Here is a 26979-nt window from a genome sequence, read left to right as displayed (position 1 = left end):
TAAAGCTGTTTACCATGTGAAGGTTGGTGTAAACAGCACAATGCTTTATTGGGCATGATCCTATTACAGGTGGTATGCCCTTGTCTTCCTTCAACTTCTAAATTGACTTACTCAGCCAGTTCTACAGGCATGTATAGTGTAATGTGAAGTCCTGGACATCTGTGCAACTTTGCTTGTTTCACACAAATAAATCTTTGTCAGAGGTGAAAGAACCAATAAATTACATAAAATCCCAAAACTAACTGAAAATTGATTCCAGGCCTATTGGATGCTCACTCATGTGACCACAGAGTCATAGCGAACATCCAATAATCTTCACTGAATTGATAGGCATAAGCATAAAACTGACTCTCTGAAACTATTAACAAGCTGTCATGTCACATAAATGAGCAAACATAAAGAGAATGTACACAATTAGCCCTTTGAATGTACTTGCAGAAATTATTCCCTCCAAATATGTTAATATGTACAGAAAACTAAAACTAATGAATGTTCATGTGAAATACATATATCCAAGAAGATGATTGAATACTTGGGTGTAGTTCCTTTACAGCTAGCTCAACTACACCTCAAATAAGGTGCCAAGGTATCACTTGTTACTCAATTTTTTTGCCACAATGATGAGCACAACATTTTATTAACTATGTGAAGATGTGCAATCTTTTCTGTTGAATTGTGCAGATGAACCCTAGACACCCTAAGATGGGAATACAAGAATTTCATTTAAACGATCTGAAGCTTCCCTTGGATTTCACATGAAGATCCCAATATGCCATGCAATATACCATTTGAACCCAGTGTAGTACTGCTAACAGCAAACAGAAGAAATTCCATTTCTTAAATGCAGAAAGGGAAGTTTTACTGTTCAGAACAGTCTGAACAAACATCCCATTAGCACTTCTCTTTAAGAACATCCTCCTCTGAACTGCTTGATCCTGGCTAGTGTAGTTGTTGACAGCAGCAAAACATGCTGCTATTATCTTTGGTACGTCTTGTAGCCAAGAGACATAAGCTTTTGAGGGCAGCTCTTTTTGGGCACCTTTTGCATTTTCCGGAAATCCTCCTGACTGACTCCCGTACTGAGGTTGACGGCGTGGAACTGTTTATGGTGTTGTTCGGTAATTCCTGCAACGGACTATTGCATGGGATTTGTTAAGAGTGACAGTAATACACTATGAGTCACTTCACATTTCTGCAAGGTAAGATTTGAAAATGTAATATGCATATGCATACATACCTTGACAAGAGCTCCAATGACACCAAGTGAAGTGAGACGTAAGTACTCAAATGGCCTCGTCTTGCTCACAGTGTGTAAAAACGGATACAGGAAAAGAGGAACATGTGCTGAAAGGAATGCTGAGCGGGTTTCTGGGTGAGATGCAACACACTGCAGCAAGGCTAGTGCATTGCAAACCCTGTTGGACTGGTGGGCTGTAAGTGATGCAGGGTTAATTGCGGGATAGATATTCACAATTTCCTGGAGAAGGGCTGCAATTGTGCCAAATGAATGCCAAAGCATCGGAGCCAGATCTGGTACAACTTCACGTTTTTTGCTGTAACAAAATAACATACCCTCAAAAGACATTCTTATGTATTAAGTAAATTGAGAATACTGAAAAATTAAAGAAAAGAATATAACAAAGACTTAAACAGAAGTGTGTGTGTGTATAAAATCAAGAAAGTACACAAAAAATAAAATATAAATTGTGCTAGCATTATGTAGTCTAAGAAAAAATGCTCCATTAACAAAATGATAGCATGTAAGTTGCACCAAAAGTAAACATTTAATGTTTGACACACTCTCTCTCTCTCTCTCTCTCTCTCTCTCTCTCTCTCTCTCTCTCTCTCTCTCTCTCTCTGTCTGTGTGTGTGTGTGTGTGTGTGTGTGTGTGTGTGTGTGTGTGTTAAGACTTAATGGTACCAACACACTTAAAATGTTATCTTAATAGCACCAATAAGCTTTCTCAAAGCCAATCACTGCATCTCAAGGTTTTGGGTCTATTAGTTCCTACTCAGCATAAAAATAGCCCAACTTAAGACAGAATGGGTACTCCAAAAATATTGGGGCAACCAATGTGACTTACATGTTCCTCGAAACTGTCTCAATACTAAATCAAAATTCTCCGAAAGATAGATTTATATTACAAGATTAAACAATGAAAAATATGGGACGGAATAACAACCAATATGAAAGGACAGATTCTACTCACAACATACACAATGCACATAATCTATATTCTGAAACTGTTACTCAAGTGATAATTGTTGGCCATTGCCATTCTGCAGACAGAGATGTGAAACAAGTGACTATAAAACTCTTAGACAGTCTAAACATTGAAATAACATGCTTGAGTCGGCCGAAGTTTTTTCAAATGTAGATTGAAAGAGGTTTCTCCTTAACAATTTATTCTATACCACAGATGAATTTTTGACAAAAACAGTCATTTTTACAGAAAAATCACTATATGACGAGCATACACATTCCCCGTCATAACAGTTATCATAAACAATTAATCAGGTAAAGGACAAGAGATCAACAGAGGAAAAAAGAACACTAAAGGCAATGCTACAGTGTGTTCATTAACCCCAGTTCCATGTCTCTAATGGTTATACGACACACAATCCAAGAGAATATCCGTAACACTAACAGACTGATGTTTCTCAAGGAAAAGAGTTCTCTTTTAAAGAACTAGCATATGTTCAGGAAACACCATTTATGTTAAAACTGATTGCTTTTCACCATACACGATAACCTGCAAATAGTACTGCCATGTGAACATGTAGATAATATCTTTCTAGACCTCTGAAGAGCGTTTTCTCACTGCACAGCACTACATAATCAACCAATATCCAAAATATCGTCATACAAAGCAAAGTCATTGGCTTATAGTAAATATCACTGAAAATCCAGTGCCCTACAGTTGATGCCCATATTCTCAGTAGAAGTGTGAGTTACATTAACTGTAGCCCTTTGAAGTACTGTGAGACCACTAATATCATTAATATTTAGAAGTAGAGAAAGAGATATATTGGCATCAGAACCTCCAGCCAGGACAATACACTGTGTGCATATTTATGAAAAATACCAGTACATTGGAAATATTTGTGAAACCTCTGCTGAGCAGAAGGCTGCTTTAATAAGCTTTATGCGCCCTCATGGCCCAGCAAATTCATTTTATGAGCCACCAAGGAGTGACAAGGGCTGGGACTGGAATAGCTCATTACTGTAGTTATTACAACATCATTACCGACATCACATGGCCGGCAGTATAGTTTTCCTCATGATAACAGTAAATTAATGTAACATATTAAAATTCAAGTAGCTTGAAGTAAACGTAAGCTGATGATCCTACAAGACCTCACCTAGCTTTGGCCTCTGACACTTAAATCTATCATCAGGCTTGGAAACCTGTAGTAAAGAAACCCACAGGTGGCTGCTGTTGCACAGTTATTGTGCGTGGCACTTGTGGCGATGTGGATGCCGGGTTTCTCACTGTGAAAGAAACCAGTTGTGGATAAGCCACCATGGACCCTAGCAGCACATTTATACAATTTTTCATTAGCACACTCATGTTCAACATAAATTGCCAACTTTCGCAAACAGAAAATATGCTATACCTTAAACACAATAAAAAGAGATATACTCAACATTCTATATAACACGAATCCTTTCCAAAAAATGAGCTTCGCCTTTTACACAAAGGAATAACGGTTTAAAACTTGAAGGCAGTTTATTCTGTGTGTATTGCAACTGTTATGCAACAGTTTTAGTGTCCCGATCTGCAATGCCTTAGTAATGTACAATTACATTATCAAGTTTATAACTTCCTTGATTCTGTAGTTTATATAGCAGGAAAAAAAATGTGGTGTCACCGCCAGACACCACACTTGCTAGGTGGTAGCCTTTAAATTGGCCGCGGTCCGTTAGTATACGTCAGACCCGCATGTCGCCACTATCAGTGATTGCAGACCGAGCGCCGCCACACGGCAGGTCTAGAGAGACTTTCTAACACTCACCCCAGTTGTACAACCGACTTTGCTAGCGATGGTTCACTGACAAAACATGCTCTCATTTGCCGAGACGATAGTTAGCATAGCCTTCAGCTACGTCATTTGCTACGACCTACCAAGGTGCCATTACCAGTTACTATTGATACTGAGTCATGTACAGTCAAGAGCGATGTTCACCATTTATGGATTAAAGTTAAGTATTCCACCAGCTATGTCCGTTTTGTCTAAAGTCTAATTTCCTTGTCCTGTTCCAGACCTCAGGCCAGCCTGCGTGAGCTAAAACGCGTGCCTTTTGGCTTCCTCTAGTAAACCGGTGTTGGCTCTCCTGCCAACCAACAACAAAAAAAGACTGAAATATGTCACGAGGAGCCGCAACAAGGAACACTCCTTTTTCAGTTCTTGTATCTCCCTTCATATTCAGGGGTGCACTGTTGAAAGCTAATCTATGGGGTCAAATGAATTTGAATTACTGTGCCTACACAAGTATTACATAGGCAAAAATAAAATTTTACTTGATGTTCATTACGTTATTTGTAGTGAACTTCTGGAGCCTCCCACATTGTTGTAGAAGCAAGGAATAAAACTAAAAAATGTCATAAATAAAAAAAGATTGCGTGAAAGAAAAGTTTGAAATGCAAATGGAAAACTTCTATTCATTGGGAAAAGTCTAGGAAAGAAGAGTATTTCTGTTTTCGATACCGCACACAAGGCGTATGACCTACCCAGCTGCAGGCTTTTGGAACAGTCATCAAATGAAAAATAGGATCAAGGATAGCATCTTTGGCTACTAAACCAGAGAATATTAGTTTTAAGTTTAAATGAAAAAAAATTATACTTCATGTCTGCCAATGGCCTTGCCAAAAGAGGGCTGAGAACAGGATTAGAGTTCAGAAACCCTCACAATCTTTGGGTGGGAAACTGCTCATAAAGACAGAAGGAACTCCAGTGATCAATGGCAGAAGATTCAGAAGGCTTCAAAAATCATTGCATTAAAGATAACAAGGATCCACAGGAAATATATACTGTAACTGGAAAGTATTATAATGATCTTTCAATTGGTAAAAGATTCTAGATTAGTCTCCCACTTGGATGTCCAGGAGGGGACTGCCACGAGGGTGGTGGTGGTGGCGGCGCGGGGGGGGTGGGGGGGGGGGTGATAATGGAAAAAATATAATTACCAATGAAAGGTTAACATTCTTTACATTAGAGCATGGGATGTAAGATGTTTAATATGACAGGGAAACAATTAAATCTCAAAAATAAATGTAAATGCTGAAACCTGATGTAGTAGAGACGATTGAAGTGAAGAAGAGAAATGTAGGGTAATATCAAAAGCAGTAAAAAATGATATAAAAGGAGAATAATTCATTTTGAGTGGAAATGTATGACAGCATGAGTTACTCTGAACAGTTTGGCAACAGGATTATTCTACACCGAATCACAACCAAAATAATGCCAACAGCTATAATTCAGGCATACATGCTAATGTCACAAGTAGAAAATAACAAAATAAGAATAAATGAGAGAACTCAATAAGTAATCCTGAATACAAAGGGCATGAAATTAATAACTCTGGGGATTGCTATACAATATGACAACAATATAGTATTACTAATTACAGGAGAACAAAGGAGCAGCAATGGGATTGAGAGAGAAGAAAGGCTTCTTGTGTTTTAAAATAAATTTCAGTTAGTAATCATGAGTATACTGATCAAGAATCATTAAAGGAGGAGAAAGATGTACACTAAAAGTCAGAAGATCAAACTGTACAAATGTTTATCTTGAGCACTGCAATGAACTGAAGTGAATCATTGGCTGTGGAAAAACAATAAAATAAGAGAATCAAAGAACTTTACACATGGTGTCACAGAACAATGCTGAAACTTAAGTGGACTGGTACTGCAAGAAATTAGGAGCTTCTCACAAAACTGTCAAGGAATGGAATATGTTGGAAATATAATAGTTCTAAAAAGTTATATGAAGATAGAATATGTGTTAAGACATCTCTGGTACTACAGGGTGCTGCTGAGGGCAAAATTCTGTGAAGACAATAATTAAAATACAAACATGAAACAATAGATGATGTCGTGTAGGTGCTACACTGATATCAAGGTATCTAAGGAAAGGAAACTGCAGCAGACCTCATCAAACCAGTCAGAAGAGTGATGACAAAAAACCACAAAGGTATGTTGTCAGACACAAAACCATTCAGACATCATCAAATCATAACACATTAGTAAGACTGATATGGAAATGCAACAGACAAGCACAGGAAATTCATATGGGGAGGCAGAATTTTGTTGAATGATGATTATTCTATACAACTCTGTTACACAAATTATGAAAACCGGTATTTTCAGTACAGTGTGCAACAGTTCTACTCCTTCTATTTATCTCCCACCTGGGGATCATGGGAACTATTCATCATTTGGTTTTGCAGCTCTCCCAGTAGTCCTACTTGCAGACAATATTTACTCAATATCATGTTGCCTGTTACACAAACAATAGTTTTTCATATAAACTCAAACATGTTTCACCATCTTCCTGCCTCAGTGAGTATTCTTTAGTCAGTTCAAGAAAATATAAAATGTTTTAAGTAATAATTATTGTAACCAAATTAAGCCTGAAAGCAGCTTTTGTAATTACCTTATTAGGGGTTATTATTGGGTTATGGAGGATCTCCTGTACATTAATCAATAATGGTAGCCTGTAATCAGCAGTTAAATGATTTTACAATGAGTTACTTTGGTAAGTTTACACATGTGCAAAACTATTTCACACTATATTCTGTGATTACTTACAGTTAGTCTTACAAAATCATTTGCTGCTGCTGAATTGTCTTTGTGTATGTGGGGGGCGGGGGGGCGGGGGGGGGGGGGGGATGGGCACACGCAGGCCTGCGCTCTTAAGCACAATTTTCTTAATGCGTAGGATAATGCACCACTGCATAGTGCAGTGAAGTCATTTATCATCTGCTGTCCTTCAGCTAGTGCCTTCTGTATATGGAAGTGTTTTTTAAGTACAGGCAGTGGCTGAATTTTCATATTTTTAAATCTGTTTCTATTTTCCTTGAGTGATAGTTATTTGCTCTTAAGTGGTCAGCAAATATGCTATGGGAGCAGTTACATTTAAGAGCTCTGAATTGTTCTGAATATCTTATTTTAAAGCTCTTGCATGTTTGTCTGATGTATGCTGACTGGCAAGAGTTGCATGTCAGTTGATGTATGCTTGAGCTGTTGAATTTATGTGTGGGTTTTTCTGTGTTCCAAGTCTCTTCCATGTTGTGTTGTGTCTACTGTGTCCCACTTGAAGTCACAGATTCTTTAAAATGTTGCCTATTCTGTGGACTACTTTATTATATAGTATATTAGTATGTGTGTGGTTTCATGCTCTGTTATGTCTTGTGAATGACTACTGTCTGTGTGTTCCATTCTTCAGTATCACTGTGCAAAATCTTACGTGAACGTCGCCTGTTCATTCCTTGTCTGTTTACATATTTTTTGGTTTCACTATCATATAAGTATCATAACCATTCTCCACTATTATGTTTTATTATATTTAGCTTGTATGTAAATCTGTTTGTTTATGAGTGTTCTGTTAGTGGAGCTTTAATCCGAAGCCTGCTTGCGTGTGTGTAAGTGGGTGGTGTGATTGATTATGAAAATTGTGTTGCTTATGGTTATAGGGGCCCTGATAGTGTGAAATCACATATTTTGTTTATTCTTTGTATGATGAGATACAGAAAATTTAGTGTTTTGACTGTTTCTAATGTGAATTTTTACATTTAAAGTGTTTATTTAATGGTGTTGCTGTTTTATGTGTGTACATGGTTCATCAGCCAGGTATAATATGGTACTGTCATAATAGAACCCATAATGAAGTGCTGGCCACTTGGCAAAGATATTCATGAACAACTTAAAGAAAATATGAAGTTACATACCGATACCATTGTATCTCACTATACAACAAATAAACAATACACACAATTTTTGCAACATTCAGGAAACCTGCTATATGAGCATCACCATTCACAATCCATCAAACCATCCACTTACACACAACCAAGCAACCTTCAGATTAATGACAAACAACACATCATAAACGAACAGAATCACACACAAAAGCTAAATACAAAAAAAAGGTGGGGAATGGTTATGATACCCATATGACAGCAAAACTAAACCAAAACATATGTAAACAAACAATGAACAAGCCATACACGTACAGGGTCTTGCACAGTAATACTGAAGAACCCAACACACAGACAATGGCCACGTAAGACACAATAAGAGCATGAACACACACACACACACACACACACACACACACACACACACACACACACAAACAACAAAAAAAAGACACACAAAGACACAGACTCATTTACTACAGTAAAATAGTTCACAGAACAGGCAACATTTTAAAGAAACAAGGACTTCAAATAGGATACAGAACAGACAATGCAACACAGAAGAGACTCAGAACACATGAAACACCCACAGATAAATTCAACAGATCAAATATGTGCAAACTTACATGGAACTCCCGCCAGTCAGCATACCTAGGACAAACCTGCAGGAACTTTAAAACAGATATTCAACAAAACACAGAATGGGCATTGATTAGTGAAACTGAACAGTTCAAGTTTCTAAGCGTTCAGATAGATAGTAAACTGTCATGGGAAGCCACCGTTCAGGATCTTGTTCAAAGACTTAATGCTGCCATTTTTACTATTTGAACAGTATGTGAAGTGAGTGATTGTTCAACACGAAAATTAGCCTACTTCACTCACTTTCATTTGCTTATGTTGTATGGTATTATACTGCCTGTTCGGGCAATAAGTGTTGCAAGTCCATGAACCTCTTGCCAACCCCTGTTCACGAGTCTGGGTATTTTGACATTGGCCTCTCAATATATATTCCTTAATGTCATTTCTTACTGACAGTATTAGCTTATTCCCAAGAATAAGCAGCTTTCACTCAGTTAATACTTGGCAGAAATCAAACCTGTAATTGGATCAGACTTCCCTAACTCTTGAACAGAAAGGTGGGCAGTAAACTTCTGCATCCATTTTCAATAAGCTACTGCTCAAATTAAAAAATCTTAGCAGTAATCCATGTGCTTTCAAATTGAAACTGAATCGTTTCCTCACGGGCCACTCCTCCTATTCTGTCTAACTGATTCTTGTTGTATTGTTGACTGTTTTACTTAAACTTATGGATTGGCTTTTTTCGGGTTCATAAACATTTTATTTTTATCTGTTATTACTTTTATGTTGTAATTTCATGTACTGACGTGTACCATGACCTTAGAGATTTGCCCCTCAATTTGGTCCTATGGAACTTGATTTGTAAATAAATAAATAAATAAATAAATAAACAAGCATATTTGCCGACCACTGAACAGCACACAAGCATCAACCAACAAAAACAGAGAGAAATTTAGAAATATAAAAATCCAGCCACAGCCTATACTATCAAGTACAATAGAAGAAATCTTCCACAAACAGGAGGCCAGAAGGCATGAGTAAACGGGAAGTAGATTGTGAATGACTACACAATGCAATAGCACACCATTCTACAGATTAAAAAACTGTACAGGAAAGATGACAGAGACGAACACGCAAGCACGCACGCACGCGCACACACACACACACACACACACACACACAAAAAAACATTAACATTGTGTTTGTTAATGTGTTATTTGCAAGTGAAGTGCAACAAATTATGTATGATATTTGAGTGTGCACATCAACACAACAGAATGCTGATGACAAAGAGTATTTTGAAACTAACTCTTCAGTAAATGCAATATGTAGTAAATATTTTCGCACAACAAAATTACTGTTAGAAATATTTTGGCAAAACAAAATTACAATTAGAGATGAATTGATGTGTTAACGTACCAACCAAACTCACAGTAACATCACTTGATTGCAAATGACAAATTACCGATACTGAATAAGGTAGATAGTGTCCTACACACCCCAATAAAGTAGAAAAATTATGGTAATGACAATAGACAAAAACTATTTTCAGGCCAGATTTTGATAGGGTAATCATTACTTAAACATGTTTACATTTTACAGAACTGTATAAAGAATACCCATTATGATGGCACAAAGATGAGATGGGAGCATTTGGGTGAACAAATGTGGAGACATGAACTGATCTTTTACTCTGTTGCTAAAAGAGAACAACAGGGAATGGATATTCATGGTTCAGAGTACCCTACACCATGAAACTGTATATAAATTTACAAATTACGTAAGTCTAGGGTACACAGGAACTGTAGTGCAGCTATAAAACAGACTGTTTAATAATAGTCACTTAAAATACCTTGTTTCATAACACAGTCTGAAAGTACTAAATCTATAGCAAAAATTACCAAAAATATTTCATCCACACTAAGTGCCTGTTGTGGACCTGAAATGAACTTTTTAGGCAAAGGCAAGTTGTTAATGTCTGGTGCACGGCAAGTTGTTAATGTCTGGTGCACATGTGTCTGATCAATGACAAGGGATACCAGCAAATGTGGGACAGATTAAATACCATTTTGTCTCCCAGAAGACAAGAGATGCTTGTCAGTCTTCACAAAGGTTTGGTACAAGGATGTCTGTCATCACTGTAATCAATTTATGGTTAGCATCTCTGACTTTTTTATGTATGAGGGCCTCAATGACTGAAGCCTGTATAACTATGAACTAGCTTAGATCTCACAAATCTATATGAAATTAGAGCTGAAAAATTATCCACTCTCCACGAGTTGTACCACAGACACTTTGATGTAGTCAATGTTTTGATGACTCTAGTTTTCAGTTTAAGTCAATTGTTGAAACCCATGTAGCAGTAATGAGCTCTATCCAGGCTGGCATTGCTGGTAATCTACAAAAAACATTTCTACAATGTCTTCAGGTGTGATAACCACTCTCCACTTCCTCATTCCAATGCCACTGGCAGCCTGTTATATTTGCCCCATACCCTCCTGATGAGCTCTGACAATTTTGTTCAGTTAGTGAATAAGTGGCAGAATCCAGAAACATTCACCCTGACTACTGCTTGTTCTATTTAATAACTCATTATGTCTTAATCCAAGCAACTGTAATTGCTGTGAACATCTCCGCAGCTGGTCACAGTGGATTGTTGCACTGCTGCAACCAGATTGCAAAGGAGCACTCTTAGTTCCATCAATACAAAGACTGTACTGTATAACCAAATGGTTCAAATGGCTCTGGGCACTATGGGACTTAACATCTGTGGTCATCAGTCCCCTAGAACTTAGAACTACTTAAACCTAACTAACCTAAGGACATCACACACATCCATGCTCGAGGTAGGATTCGAACCTGCGACCGTAGCAGTCGCGCGGTTCCGGACTGAGCGCCTAGAACCGCTAGACCACCGCGGCCGGCACTGTATAACCATGTGAAGGCTTTGGGGTGATCTGATAAAACAATGAACATGACCAGGCAGCATTCAGAAATATCAAGTACGCAATTGAGAGTATAATCTTAATACTGTTCAGTTGACAATCTTTGCAGTTTCTTATCAGAGATGGCTCTGCCTTGCAGGTGGACCAGACTGGAAAGAATCACATAAGTGAAGATCATTGGAAAATATCAACCATTCACAATTCAGAACGATAGCAGTGCAAAATAAGATTATGGCAACAACATGGACTTCTAGTGGTGTCGATGTGCATCTCATACCAAGTACTGTTCACAAATAGATCCTGAGTTGGCACAAGGCTCATGCCAAATCCTCCAGAAGCAATTTTACATTGTGAATCTGTGGATTTTTCATACATAAAGGATGTCTCAATCTACAACATACTTATCTAACAGAAAACATTAAATATCTTTTTCAATCATGATGATCTGAATTTTTGTTCTGATCTTCACTTTGTCGCTAACCAAAATTCAAGTAAAGGGATTTATAATAAGCTGCATACGGACCATTCACAAACTGGCCCCCAAGCGTTAGGTGGAGGTAAAATAACAGAAAGTACATTAATTGAGATGTTATACACAATATCACCCAGTGATACACTGTTATAAGTATCTCCTAAATATCAATTTCCAAATGGCAGCAATTTTCTGAAAACAGTGGACAGTAGCAGATAAAAAAGAAAGTTGCCATAGAAGTTGAAATGCATCGTGGAGAGAAATATAATACAATATTTTCAACCCAGAAGTCATCACCACAGCCAAGTTACACTTACAGAGCATGAACACACACATACACTAATAAATAAGTGCTATGTCATTGAAATTATAAAAGAGTATGGTATGGGTGAACAGACCAAAAAAAGGTTGTTTCTGGTATTCAGAGAAGGGCCCACTAGCTAAGAAGAACAAGATAATCAGAAATAATAGTCCAGGAGTTAAAAGGGAGAAGGTTGGGATAAGTAACAGAAGTCTGATGTTTCTGAGAAACCAAGTGGTAGGACACACAGTACCTTCACTTTTATTGGCAGACCTATCTCGCTATCCTCAGCCCGATATTTGTGAAATATCATTTTATGACTAACACTTCATCTCCTATTGCAGAAGAAATCCTCAAAGTTTATGGATGTGGAGTTAGTCGATTCTCCAGTGTTAAGTTCTTCAGCTATCCAAAACTGTCAAACTGTCTATTCATAACCCTGTACTGATTGAGTACAGAGAAGTCAATGAGAGTTAAGAAAAGCAGGATTGACATCAGAGTTGTGGGCCCCAAGGCTAAATAAAGCTAAGTGCATCATCTCGTCTAATATGAAAACTTTCTAACACAAGTCAGTTTAATTCTGTGATCTTTGGCAAATCTCAGATGACATCACAAAATGACCATTGTATGGGTTTGAATGAATGGTCTGGCAGTTTCCAATAGCTGTGATGATGAATCTATTAACTACATCTACTCTAAGGACGTTTCCTGCAGTAGGAGACGAAATGTCAGGCACAAAATTATACCTTAGATCACAGTCTAATCCAGAGAAAACTCATGTCACAAACTGTATAAAAGCTAGTCATGGACATCTATAGGGGAGAAACAGAAGTTTTACGGGTCATCACCATACTTTAAATTCCCTTATAAGTTCTAAAAATAAAGAGAAACAATTTTAAGATAAAATTCAATCACCCTTTTCCCTATGATACAATAGGTTCTCAAGAAACAAAACTATTTTTCAACTACTGTTCTCTTCTCCAATTTCTACAGTGAACTCACTCGCTGAATTCCAATATCTTTCATCACAAAACTGACGCAAGACTCAATAACTAGATAATACACTATCTGCAAACTATTTCTTACAAACTCGGCTCCCTAAATCAGAAGCAGTACAAAGTGAAATACTTCACACTGCTATGTTTCATATTTAGCCACTACCACCCTTACAAGGGAACCTCCCCATCGCACCCCCCTCAGATTTAGTTATAAGTTGACACAGTGGATAGGCATTGAAAAACTGAACACAGATCAATCGAGAAAACAGGAAGAAGTTGTGTGGAACTATGAAAAAAATAAGCAAAATATACAAACTGAGTAGTCCATGCACGATATAGATAACATCACAGGAGACTATGAGTCCAGAAGCGCCGTGGTCCCGTGGATAGCGTGAGCAACTGCGGTACGAGAGGTCCTTTGTTCAAGTCTTCCCTTGAGTGAAAACTTTTTCTTTCTTTATTTTCACAAATTTATGATCAGTCCATTCGTTCATTGACATCTCTGTTCAGTGTAATAAGTTTAGTGTCTGTGTTTTGCGACTGCACCGCAAAACCGTGCGATTAGTAGACAAAAGGAAGTGCCTCTCCAATGGGAACCGAAAACATTTGATCGCAGGGTCATAGGTCAACCGATTCCTCCACAGGAAAACACATCTGATATATTCTATACGACACTGGTGACAGCATGTGCGTCACACGACAGGAATATGTTGTTGACCCACCTAACTTGTACACTTGGCAAATGGGTAAAAAGATTCTTCTACCTTGCCCGATTTAGTTTTTCTTGTGGATGTGATAATCACTCCCAAAAAAGTGATGAAGACATAAGAGTTTGTCACATAAACTGCAACAAATGAATGCCACAGTTTCACAGTCGCACAGTTTACCCTGTGTTCTGTCAAAATATATGTTTTTAACGTTTTCAAATTTTTCCATGCGTAGACCGTCAAATCATGCATATGTCCAAGCAAATCTGAACATGTCCTGGAATTTTGGAGAGCGAAGTTGATTACGTGTGAGTGCCTGAACTTTGATAATTGTCTGAAAATAAAAAATTAAACTTCCACTCAAGGGAAGACTTGAACCAAGGACCTCTGGTTCTGCAGCTGCTCACGCTAACCACGGGACCACGGCGCTTACTATTTTCTGTGATTTTGCCTATCTTGTGCATGGACTACTCAGTTTGTGTATTTTGCTTATTTTTTTCATAGTTCCACACAACTTCTTCCTGTTTTCTCGATTGATCTGTATTCAGTTTTTCAAGGCCTATCCACTGTGCCAACTTGTAACTAAATCTGAGGGGGGGTGCGATGGGGAGGTTCCCCTGTTAGTAGTTAATACAATACTATAGTCAGTAGAACTCTAGTAGCCATCAGTGTACGTATCATTTTCATTAACTGATTGTCATTTGTAACAATATTACTGTACATCTCAATATCGCACTATCAATTTTGAATACATGAAATATTTAATTGGGTTGTTTGGGGGAAGAGACCAAACAGCAAGGTCATCAGTCTCATCGGATTAGGGTTGCCTGGAGCGATTTAGGGAAATCATGGAAAACCTAAATCAGGATGGCCGGACGCGGGATTGAACCATCATCCTCCCGAAATATTTAATTATTAATTATCTTTGCATTCACTACTTTCATGGGTGCTTGGTATAACACACAGGTATACTGGCAACACTTCATGAGGAAGGAACAACTTTCTCTGACTGAATTACTCCTGTTTGAGTCTATGTACTCAGCTGGAGTGTACTTCTTACTCTCACTGCATCCCCACTTTGTTTCCGCATTACAACAACTGCACTGGTTTCTTTGTCACACACATTATATACCCTCCACTGCTAGAACTGCCACCAGCAGTCTGCACGTGGTTATTGCTCATTGATGTGACACAAAAGTGCAACACACTTTATATGCTGCAACTAGCCGTCTGTGAGCAGTTACTGCGTACCGGTGTCAAAAAAAGATGGTCACATTAATGTGACTGGACCATGTGCTTTAAAAAGCTATTGAATTGTGGAAAACTGACCAAGCAACTGGAACGCAATGATAATATTCCAAACAAAAATTCAAAACCACCCAACATTGATATGATTAAAAGTTATATCAAACAATTAAAATCCAACCAAGTCCCAACACGAATATGGCCTCACAGCAATAAATCTTAAAGCTGGTGGAGTGCTAGGTATCACAATTATGAAAGAAATACTACGTTAAGATCTAGGGAATGGAAAGTTTACATTAACTGTCCCACTTCATAAAAAGGGGACAAACAGATATTAATAATTACAAAGGAACTTCATTATTGCCCTTAAAATACAAAATCTTGTCAAAAGCTCTTCTAAACATATTAAATCTACAATAAGATTTAACAAACTGGAGAGTATCTCGCTAGATTTAGGAGAAACAGATCCTGTCGAGTGCAACTTCTAAACCTTAAACAAATTCTCTAGTGTTTTAAAATACCAAATAAAAAAAATGCTAATATCTGTTGATTTTAAAAAGGAATACGATTCAAGAGACAGAGACTCCCTCCTCAAAACCCTGAAGGAGTTTGCAGTAGATATGGAAACTCTGGAAATAACTACACAAACTCTTACAAACAAAGTACCTGAAGTTAAATTTCTTGGAACAACTAGTCCCTTCCAAATTTTATCAGGAGTCACATAGAAGGCACTTTGTGACAACTGTTATTCAACTGTGGGATGGAAAAAGTTAAGAGAATAGAAAACAGACGAAGAGAAACAATAAGTTAATAACGACATAATGTTTGGTAGATCAATGAAAGAAACAGCCAAGAAGTCAGATCTATAAATATCTTTTAAGAAAACAGAATACATGACCAATGAAAGCAGCTAACCAAGAATTTAAAAAATCAAGTACATCAACATCAAGAAAACAGTAAACTTTAAATATCTGAGTGAAAATATAAACACAAAAAGTGAAAAAGCTGTAATTAAAATCAGGACTGAAAAAATGAAGAGTTTAAACAAAAGTGAAAACTCTACACAATACAAAATGTTTTACTGAAAATGGAAAATTAAGGCATAATTATACAGTTGTAAAACCAGAAATACTCAATGGGTCAGAAACAGTCCTATTATCCAAGTGGAAAAGAGCATCAGAAGATTTGCAGAAGATAGAAGTATCCTGGAAAAAATATTAGGTCCAATCAAGAAATAAGATGGAAATTAGGTTTAGAGACCTAATCAGGAAATATACTCATTCTGCACTAAAATGACAAACGAAATCGAGAAAAGAAGTGTTCACTCTATGGAATTTAGAGAGAGTTTTGTCTGGCATTGAGAAAGAATCAATAATGTGGAGACAGGATCTGATCACCGGTGACACTTTGACCCATTTCTCGGACACATGCTGTCTAAGAATAATGAATGCTGGCATTCTGAAAATCCTCATTAGTTACATCAAGAGAGTGAAACAGGGTCATATGATGGTGACGTATTGTGTGCAGTTAGTGTAACATCAGTTACTGGATCGATCTTTTTGCACCAAACTACAACTTATGATGGGTTTATTAACAATATCTTGCAACTATTTCTTTAGAGAATGAACAGTTAACAAAAGACCTATGGATATTTCATGGAGGGCAATGTAAGAAGGGACACATCACAAATGCAAGTATGATACTATTATGCAGTTATTTCTTTTCACCGGAAACACCTCGCAGTATTGTGTTACTAGGGAAGTTCCTACAATCGAAAACATCTCATAATACTGCCATACACGCATTGGTGGTGTGTGCTTTTACATTGTAATGCAGTCAACCACCACAGTTCTTCTTGTTAATTGCCATTCTCTGAAAAAATTGTTGCAGTAAATTGTTCACAAAGAAGTTGTTAGGTGTAAAAGATCGGTCCAGCACCTGGTGTTGCACTAATTGCACACCATATGTCACCATGACACACTCCTGTTTCACACTCTTGATGTAACTAATGAGGATTTTCAGAATACCCGTGTTCATTGTTCTTTGAGAGCACACTGACATACCGAGAAAAAAAGGACCTTTCAGGATCAAAATCTCCGTCTTGGACAGTCAGCAACAGTCGGTTGCAGTACAAAAGTTGTGCAACAATGTGGGAATTGGTCAGTCTACGCACTACCAGCATTTTTAAGTTTTCAGTCAAGCATTTGTGTATCTCTGTGAGCAGCTAAATCTGATATGCCACCTGCTAGTGTCCGAGGAATGAGCCAAAGCACCAGTGGTGATTGGAACATTCCTCCCCATCACTGGTCCTCTTGCGTCACCTGTGAAACACCCTGTACTTGTTATGTGATGTTCATGGCAGAATGCATGTTTTTCATGGCACTGCTTGAAAACTGCAAATTAGCTTTTGTGGTGCATTGGCAAAAGCAGAGAGTTCACATGTGACACTGAATGCTCTTACTGGAGAAACCAAGCTTCAGAACACAAAGTCCCAACTAACAAGAAATTTTAATCAGACTATACCTTTGTTTAACAAGAACTGCGGCAAACCTTACTCATTATGGCCAGATGGGGTTTGAACCCTAATCATCTTAACAACTGTGGCACATCATTTGGCGACTGCTTTGGTCTGTACATTACAAATTTGGAGTATTACCACTCTTTGTGCACCAATATTCCTTTCTACCTCTGCATTAATGATCTCTTATTTGTGAACCCTACCCACATCACCTTGATCTCCCTTCAACTACCATTAAAATTTTTTAAGTTATAACCCTTTTCAGTGAGAAAGTCTTATGCAATGACTGTGTAGCGTCTGTCATCTACTAAGCACTACACTAGGCTTTAAAATGAAATTTTGACCTGATAGTTTCCACCTCATCTGGTCTCATCATTCATGAAGCTGCTGAACTTTTCTTTGCTTACAGGTTACTCAACAGTGGTCATCTTATAATTTTATCATTGAAGTGGCTGTATGTTTTATTGACACAGAACTTCATACGAAAATGTCACTACTACTTGCTGAGTAGCATGTATTTCGTAACACTTGTGCTACACTGACTGGGAACCTACAGCAAAAAAATCAAGCACTGTGTACCTCCTAATCTGGTTTGGTCTTGTCAAGGGAGGAATGATACTACCAGCAATACTGTACTAATTATAAAAGTATCAGCTGTGTTACATGACTCCCTTTTCATTTAATTCTGTATAACCTGCAGCAACTGAAATGGGCTTCTACAATATTTCCATTTCACTCTTGTGCTGGGTGACTGGCACAGCCAAAAGAAAGGATTAAGTCACAATCTGATAGCTTGTCCATATCAAATTCATGTTTCATGCAGAATGTTCAGATCTGTACAAAACAATATATAAAAACTTTGGATGACTAGGTAACACTTGTAACTGACAGTATTAACATGCCTATTTGCAAGTCACCACAACTTTTAGAAGTACTTGTACCACATCCATTCATAGCAACCTCCATGGAGCAACATGTTCTTAATTATACAGTCCAGTTAAGTCATCTGCATTACCTCTTATCTATAATTCATTAATGACAATAAAAAATGAAGATAAAGTACACATACTCAGCCAAGTTCCTCTAGAAACTGAAATACGTTCTAAACTACGTCATCCAAACATAAATATGGCCTATTCACAACAAATATGACTATGATAATACAGATGCATTAACATATTTACAAAATAAATATCTGTAAATAAGGCACCTCAGTTCCAATAGAGCATTTTCCCTCAGCTCTGGATTTGAAAGCTCTACGATCCATTGGTAAATTTTCTCTCTGTCAACACCACTCTGAAGTGTAGCTGGACTCTGCTGTGAGCTCATTTGAACCTGAGGTTAAAAGAAATGAAACAAAATTAAGCCTACAGAGAGATCACAAAAAGTGAGTTGCAATGTGCACTATCACATAAATTTAACTGACAGGTACATACATACATTAATACATAACAACAAACAACTCTTCTTTTATAGTGTAAGGTAAGTACAATTAGAAACAATAAACATGTCAATCTTCACTAATCTGTTTCTGATCTCAAGTTTTGGGTTACATATCTGTTCAGCAGTAAACGAGAACGCTACAAGAATTGATTCACACTTATAAAACAATAATGAATACCTGTTTCGAAAATATATTGCAAAGTCAATGAAAAGCAATATTTATTCGGGAAAATGAGATTTTGTGTGGATATCAGACACTTTGTAACACAACCTTGTATATTGTGCTCTACTCGATATTACTACAAAAAGTGATCAAATTTTGAAAAATTAGTCTCTTTCTAACAAATCACGTCTGGTAACATTAATTCAATTTAAAAACACAAAACGATGAACCTTGTGAGTTAAACAAATTGAATCACAGAAGGAGTGTACATAGATTAAGTAAAATACTGTGGGTGAGAACCAAAGGGATGTGACTTTTGAAAACTACTCGAGGTCAGGCTGGTACTGGTACCAAGTGAACAATGCAGCAGAGGTCTACAAAACAATCACTGCGCACAATAAAAGAATAGGATGTTTCAGCTGATGCAAAGTTCATTTCTTACGCATGTACATCGCGTAAGAGTTAAAGTAGGCCTAGGTCTTTTGTTACAACCAACACGTAGCTGAGCAGCTTTCCCAGAACGTAAAAAGTTACTATTTTACAAAGTATTTAAAAGTTGCAGTTATATTCAGCACATGTAGAAAATTCACACAAGTATACTAACATCCTTCCAGAATGGGTGTGTTCCAAACCAGAGTCTCAAAAGAAAACGTTTCCTGCAGCTATATGACATGGATACGTAACCATGATAAATACGTAGTCTGTACCTATGAAGAATTCCACCGGAACCTTTAGTTGTATATAATTCCTTCAATTTATCTCTTTTACTATTTCATAGAAATTTCTAAACGCCGCTGTGCACCGTTTTATTTCAAATTACACTACCGCTAATATGTAACCTTGCGCGCTATAGACGTCTAATTTTTCAGTATTAGATGTATTCCGTCTTTACCATCCTATCACCTTCGCCGACGTAATTTTTACAGAGGAACCAAGTGTTTATTATTAGATAAAACTGTGTCTGATGTGCGTAAGGTAACAGAAACGAGCACACAGGCATACTTTAAACACACCCAAACCAGGACCACAAAATGAAATACGCATATCTTAATATTGGACAGGAAATCTTGTGGCAATTCGCCCATTAGAGGTAAACATACCATTTATGAAACTGCTTCACACAACAGACGCTTTACACCTACACTAAACAAATCACCGTATGTCATGAACTTCCAGCCGGTACACAAATCACAATGTCAGAGATATTACTACGTGAAGTGTCCTGGTTCACAACAGGCGTCTAAAGCTAGGAGGATGCTAAGTTCACCCAAACTGGATACGATGTGACGTCGTTATGACGTATATACGCTTTAGTCGATTAACACACCTATCGACTTTTACGAACGTTCGAGATTCTAAACTGTCGTCAGCTAGTGGTTTGTTTTGACACGTTCGATTCTGATAACAGCTCAGTGTGGCAGCGTATATGTATTTCGCCAAAATAAAAGAGCTGGATACTAATAGAAATATTCCTAACCGTGGCCTTGAAAACACCACGGACAACACGTTTCGTAAAAAAGTGAAGTCTTCTTATGTCCCGACCAGATTAAATTGTGTGATTGTTGTGTTGAATGCTTACGCCGAAAATAATATTTATTTATTATCAATATTTTAGTATGGTTTCATCGAATTGGTCTTGTCAGTACATATTAGATTGTAGCAGCATACTCTTGCTGACTTTTTTTTCTTAATTTATATAGCTGAATGAGAACTCATGCAAGTTTGTTAGCTAAGTAATTTAGATGTCCATCCCAAGATCTCGAATGCTGAACACATAATTAGAGCAACGAAAAACAACGCACAGGACACACACACAATACAACACACGATTTGAACGCAAAACACATTTAAACGAATGGCGCAGAGCACAGCGCTACCCTGTCACAACCTCTCGAAAGTTCACAAAAGTCGAATAGTCGATATACGGTTTCTATCGTTTTCGATGTAGCGTGTGTACGTCATAATGACGTCACGTCGCATTCAAGTCCGGTGAACTTAGTATCCTCCCTAAAGCTAGCGAAATGAGGGATGCTCAACTACCGGACCTACCGATAGATGGCTCTAGCGCGTGCCGGCCAAAGTTCATATCATTGAGTGTCCGCTATATCGGAATTTGGCTAAAAAAAGTGTCAAAACACGGATGAAAATGTTTTCCGTTCTGCGCCCAAATGAGTCTTTTATATTGGATGTTCTAGATATCTACACATCAACATAATGATGTGTTTCTAATCTAGCGAGAAAAAATAGTGACAGTTCTGCTATGAAATTCCTAAATTCGAGTGTGTTTTGCTAGTTTGACAAGCTGACCTATAAATTGTTTACTATTAATTTTATGAGCACTTTACTTATTTGCCCGTTTTAAAACACTACTTAAGATTCAGTGGAGGTCAACAAATTACCTTACTTGCCAAAGCTTTTAACAACAGGTATAATTCGGAAAATTAAGTGTGGAAAAAAGTGAAGATGTCTCTTAAAAAAAATTGACATCATTTGCTTAGGGGTATCTTTACTGACAACAGAAATTACAACTAACCTATTAAAGTATTACTTACGTATAAATGGAACAAATCGTTATTTTTCTTTATCTGAAGTGACACATTACCGATCTGCATATATGCTGACACTGTAATTGCAACATGCACTTACGAATTTGGCTCTCTCTTTGATCAGAAATTTAAATACCAAGATTTTATTAACGCCTGTACATGACATGGTGTATTTTAACTGAGTGATAAGGTACCAGTTTTTGACAGTGCTTCAGTCTTTGATACGAGAAAAGAAATACATTTAAATGAGACAAACACAAAGGCCAACGTTAAGGCTCCTCTTAAAAGCATGACTTGTATCATTTGGAAGTTAAGTCTAGTAATAACATTATATTGGACAGATGCATGATGATTTAGGAAGTGAAGGAACTTGTTGAAAATAACATCGATCACAGCTGTTAATTTTAAGGTTGGGGTGTCTTAAAACTGTAATGACTGGTACCATGGTTTTATTTTAAAATCGAATTCAGAACATGTCAGTGAGCAACATTAATTACGCTATGAATTACAACCATGGAATTTTATTTCTGTGAATCTTGGTTCCAGTCTTTGACATGGTGTCAATCACTGGAATGACTGGTTGTCAGTATAGGGCCCAAACAAAAAACAAACCTGAAAGCGAAAGCTGCAGAAGCTGGCCAGACAGGCACCCCAATGGCTGCTACAAGGGTGACATATTGCAAATTTAGTGTAAAAAGTTCCATATTGTCTAAATTTGTCCTATACTGACAGGACATCTAGTCCAGTCGGTTTTCTTATCTGCAAAAGTACACTAGCCAATACCAGTGGCACACATATAGTGGGGGGATTCCATTTTCACGGGTGGGACAGTTGCACTACGTTTTTCAACAGTCAGATGCTGATATAACATAAAGTATAAATAGAAATAAAGTAAAGATTGACTGGTTGCCATACAAATAATTGTTTTACCTTCCCTTTAAATCTGAATGTCAGAAGTTTACAAATTGAACTGTTACTCATCTTTAAAACTTTGTCACGGGTGGGACAGCAAATAGACGTAGCATTGAATAACTACCAACAATTTAGAAGACATCTGTGATTTATACACTTATTTTCTTTTGAAAATATTGAATTCACATTAATAAAACAATTCTCTACTTGACATAATATCAATAAATATTAGATTAGTAATACTTAGTTGCAATTAGACTGTCACGGGTGGGACAAGGAATTGTTACGGGTGGAATTCATGTGAAGTACAATCCTCTTTTTTTTTTTAATTTAAACTGATTTTATTATGTCAGTTAGCTACGAATCAGTAGGTAACATATTTAGAGGGCACTTTAAGTTTTAATAACTTTGTAGAACATTTTTGTTGCCTATAAATAATATAAAGCTTGGTATAGTATTAGTTTACAGTTATTTCACTTGAAGAATGTACCACTTCGAAAAAATATACACTTGACCTCTCACCCACTTTCGAAAATGTCTAAATTGCTGGGAAACTCATAATATAAGGTGTCCCTAACATGTTTGACATTTGGATTCGGGAGAATAGCAATGACTTGTTTAAACTTTATGCAGGATACATCCTGCTTGTCAGCTTTGAATACCTTCGCTGAGTCCCCAACTGATCGCATACACATAACCTGTATTTCCCCATTGTCTTCTACACTTCTCTGTGGAATTGCAGGATATCTATATGTAGTGGATTGCTTAGTTCCTTGGTCCCAAACTACTTCCTTCCTAATTGCCATACTGTCTACAATTAGACATGAATCGCTGAACTGGTCCCTTACAATTAGGTTCAAATCAATGTACTTAAAACATCTTTTAAGAAGCCAGGTTCACAGTCTACACTTGCCACCCATTTGGAAATCAATGGTTTATGGGGCAGAGGCATTAATTTTTGCAGGTATTCATATGCTGCTGGTGAATAAAAGTACACAGTCATTGCAAACATTTTCACATTTGTTGTTTTCTATTATCCTTTGATGAGAGAGAGTTGTTCACTAAATTGCACACTAATTCCACTTGTGTTCCTTCCTGATGATTGAGGAAGTTATGTAACTTCTCAGGAAGATGCCCCTTCTCCTTCAATGAATTTCTGTTTATTTGGTGGTATCAAATGTGTCGGAAAGTCAAAAACTGATGGCACTGCTTCGGGTTTGAGACATTTCTTCCGCGTTCCAGGGCTCACTACGTAATCATCTAGTCGGAAATGGTGTCCGCAAAGAAAACTGCAAGACGTAGGATTAAAACCTTTCCGCTTCACGGAAGTAATCCACTTCTTTAGCAGCTCTGGATGCTTTAGAGGAAACCTGTTCAAAAACATCGAATTAGCAAACGCACTAAGTCTGTATTTTTATCGTATTGTATCGATAGTCCTATTACCTGTGAAATGGTAAGTCACTTTCCTTACTCCATCGCTTCGTACAATTGAAAGCGGAACAAGAAATCACAATTTCGATAACCCTTAATTCCTTATACACCGTACAGACCGAGAGAAACTTCTTGCCAAATTCGAATATGGCGGACAATACAGACGACAGTAATCAGCTGGTATAGCCATCTATCGGTAGGTCCGGTAGTTGAGCATCCCTCATTTCGCTATCTTTAAACGCCTGTTGGTTCACTTCACAGCGTACATAAACCCTATGTAAGTGTCGTAAGTTGATGGACCAACATCGGCAGACATAAAAGTTTGCGACATAGAAGTTTAGGAATAACACACTTGAAAATGGGATTTCAACATATTTAATGCTTAGAATGTAATTCTCTATGTAGTTTAAGCAGATATAGGTGAAAAACGATGACCAAAAATATTAAATATACGTCAGTTGAATTTTTTAATTCGTATTACTCATTTGTGTGCCACAGAAACATAAATCGCACAGGACAACCAATAGATTTCATTCCATTTCAGATAAGCGTACAAGTAGTGATGGGCTAGACTGCGATTTTCCGATATCAGTGATTTCTGTGAATGCTACTTTTAAATATCTGTTATTCTTCACTGTGATTTATCGGAGTGAAGAAAGCCAGGTATTGTATCCCTCCGCGCTCTACCACTGCTACCAGACCAACTAGACGCAATAAAGTCAGGGGATTGAGATTGACATCTAGCATGCATTGCCTACTCATGGAAAATTAACCAATGAAACATATACTGCTTTCTCTCACACACTTGCAACAACAGTTCAGTTATGCAGATACATTTTAACATTTACAACTGTTCCTACATTCTTACAGCAAAATTACACCCTGATGCTTTAGAATTGTAGATTATAGAAGACTAAGTGGCTGCACATGCAATGTTTCAGTCGAGCAAATCTTGGAATCTGAGAGGAAACTCACAGTAATAAGTCTACTAAAGCTCAGATCTACTAAACATGGTGAATTTACATTAAATGATTTTGCAGCAAAAGCAAATTACAATATAAAACACCAAATGAATGAAAATTTAGATAAATTAGAACCTGCTCTAGACGAATTGGCAAACGTTCCCATGATGGATGAAGATTTGAAAGTTTCGGTTTGTATTGCTAGCTACACCAGCAAGACAGTGCTTGAAAAGCTGCGAAAAGGTGGAAAATGTTCAGGTTGTGAAGAAATGTTACAGACAGAGGATGAAATTTTGTTGCAGTGTGAAACTAAAGAACTCCTTTCCTATTTCAACCAACTGAATCGTGGGGACTGATGTGTCTTTCTTCTATAATGATTTCCTTGTGTTGTAATATATATATAAACTTTTTCAAGTTCTGATTAGCAGTACATATGAATCAGATTTTCTCAAACTTGAAAATCAAAGCGATGCAGTACTTGCCTTAGGAACAAATTGTGTGAAAATGCCATTAGTAACCTCAGTGATGTGTGCAAATGTGGCATTCCTTTAAAGACAATAATCAAGAAATGTATTAAAGTGCTTTCAAATATTTTTATTAATAATTACACAAAACTCTTGAATGAAAAGTGTGTTTCAAAGGAAATTGCTCGAACACTAGTAAAACAAAAAAGAGGAACTCATGAAGAGATTGCAGCAAAAACAACAAAACGCAAAGTGGCAAAGCTGAGCAGCAGAAAAATCCAACAGGTACTCAAAATCGAACCACTTCTAGCATATTACATAATGAAAGTGACTAGAATTAACTGCATATGGTTTAATACAATTTTGTGCTTTAGTTAAACGCTTCACTTATTATTGCTATGTAGCTTCTATTTTGCAAATTATTATGAGAGTCCAAATATGCCATTTAATGTGTAGTGTAGTAGTTGTTTGGATTTGATTTTGAGTTGCATCTCCAAATTTTACTTCATCATAGCACTTATTCGTAATTTGTGACTTTCGTTACAACTTTTTATTTAAGTTTGAATATAGAAAAATACCTAACAATACGTCATTTCTTACGCAATTTAGAATCTACTTTCCATTTATGAAGTTTGTAAATAATTCATGTTAGAGTACCGCTGAAATACTTGGTCTAAGACTGCCGCCATCTTGGTTTCTGTCTTGTGGTCTGATGTATTGTAGGTGGTCTTGCACTGCTACTTCTGCGATTTCTGCAACTTATCACAGCATGAAAAAGTTACACTTGTTCGCACAGAAAATTGCATCTCAACAAAACTGTCATTAGTATGTTTTCGATTTATTCTTCTGTTGGATTTACTTTTGTATTAAAGAACTGTGAAAACATTAATAGTGCAATTAATATGTGAGTAACCATACAGTACCATAATAGTTCATGTTTAGAAAACGGATTCTAATGTATTGTTATGTTCACAGGTACCCGAACTACATTTCAGTCACTCAGCAAAGCAATAATTCAAAATAGCATTGTCAACAGATCTGGAGAAATTTCCGCGCGTCTTTAGACTGTCTTCGTCAGACGAGAGATTAGAGTATGTTCCTCCAAAGTAACTATCACCAGATCATCAACATATATAGTCACTCTGTTTAATAGATCATACCCTAACGTTGTGTCAAGCGCGTTTATAAAGACACCGCCACTTACATTCAGCCCAAAGGGCAATATTTTAGTTTGATAACTTCTTCTGACAAACAGAAAGGCCATGTACTTCCTAGATTCTTCTGTTTATGCGATTTGCCAGTAAGCAGATCTCGTATCAGTACACGCCAGGTATTTGACATTATAAAACTTTTGGATTCGGCTCCCAAATGT

General features: G+C 37.1%; 1 protein-coding gene across 3 annotated transcripts in view; it reads right to left on the bottom strand.

The window, feature by feature from the left end:
- LOC126175610 (CCR4-NOT transcription complex subunit 9) overlaps window positions 1–20579 on the bottom strand; it is a 72475-nt gene extending 51896 nt beyond the window's left edge. Inside the window, exons 1-4 of one of the 3 annotated variants that reach the window (XM_049922492.1) lie at window positions 20393–20579; window positions 18897–19021; window positions 1238–1553; window positions 1040–1135 (exon numbers count right to left, since the gene is read on the bottom strand). In XM_049922492.1, coding sequence (XP_049778449.1) covers window positions 1040–1135; window positions 1238–1553; window positions 18897–19021; window positions 20393–20395 — 540 coding nt within the window. In that variant the 5' untranslated portion in view covers window positions 20396–20579. Of the gene's footprint in view, window positions 1–1039; window positions 1136–1237; window positions 1554–18896; window positions 19022–19896; window positions 20043–20392 lie in introns of those variants that run through there. The other 2 variants (XM_049922491.1, XM_049922493.1) reach the window with 2 other exon arrangements.
- Between the last annotated feature and the right edge of the window lie 6400 nt (window positions 20580–26979).

This window comes from Schistocerca cancellata, chromosome 3 (assembly GCF_023864275.1).
Source record: "Schistocerca cancellata isolate TAMUIC-IGC-003103 chromosome 3, iqSchCanc2.1, whole genome shotgun sequence".
Taxonomy (NCBI): Eukaryota; Metazoa; Arthropoda; class Insecta; order Orthoptera; family Acrididae; genus Schistocerca; species Schistocerca cancellata.
Note: the sequence above shows the minus strand (reverse complement) of the source record. Positions and strands in the feature narration are given on the sequence as shown.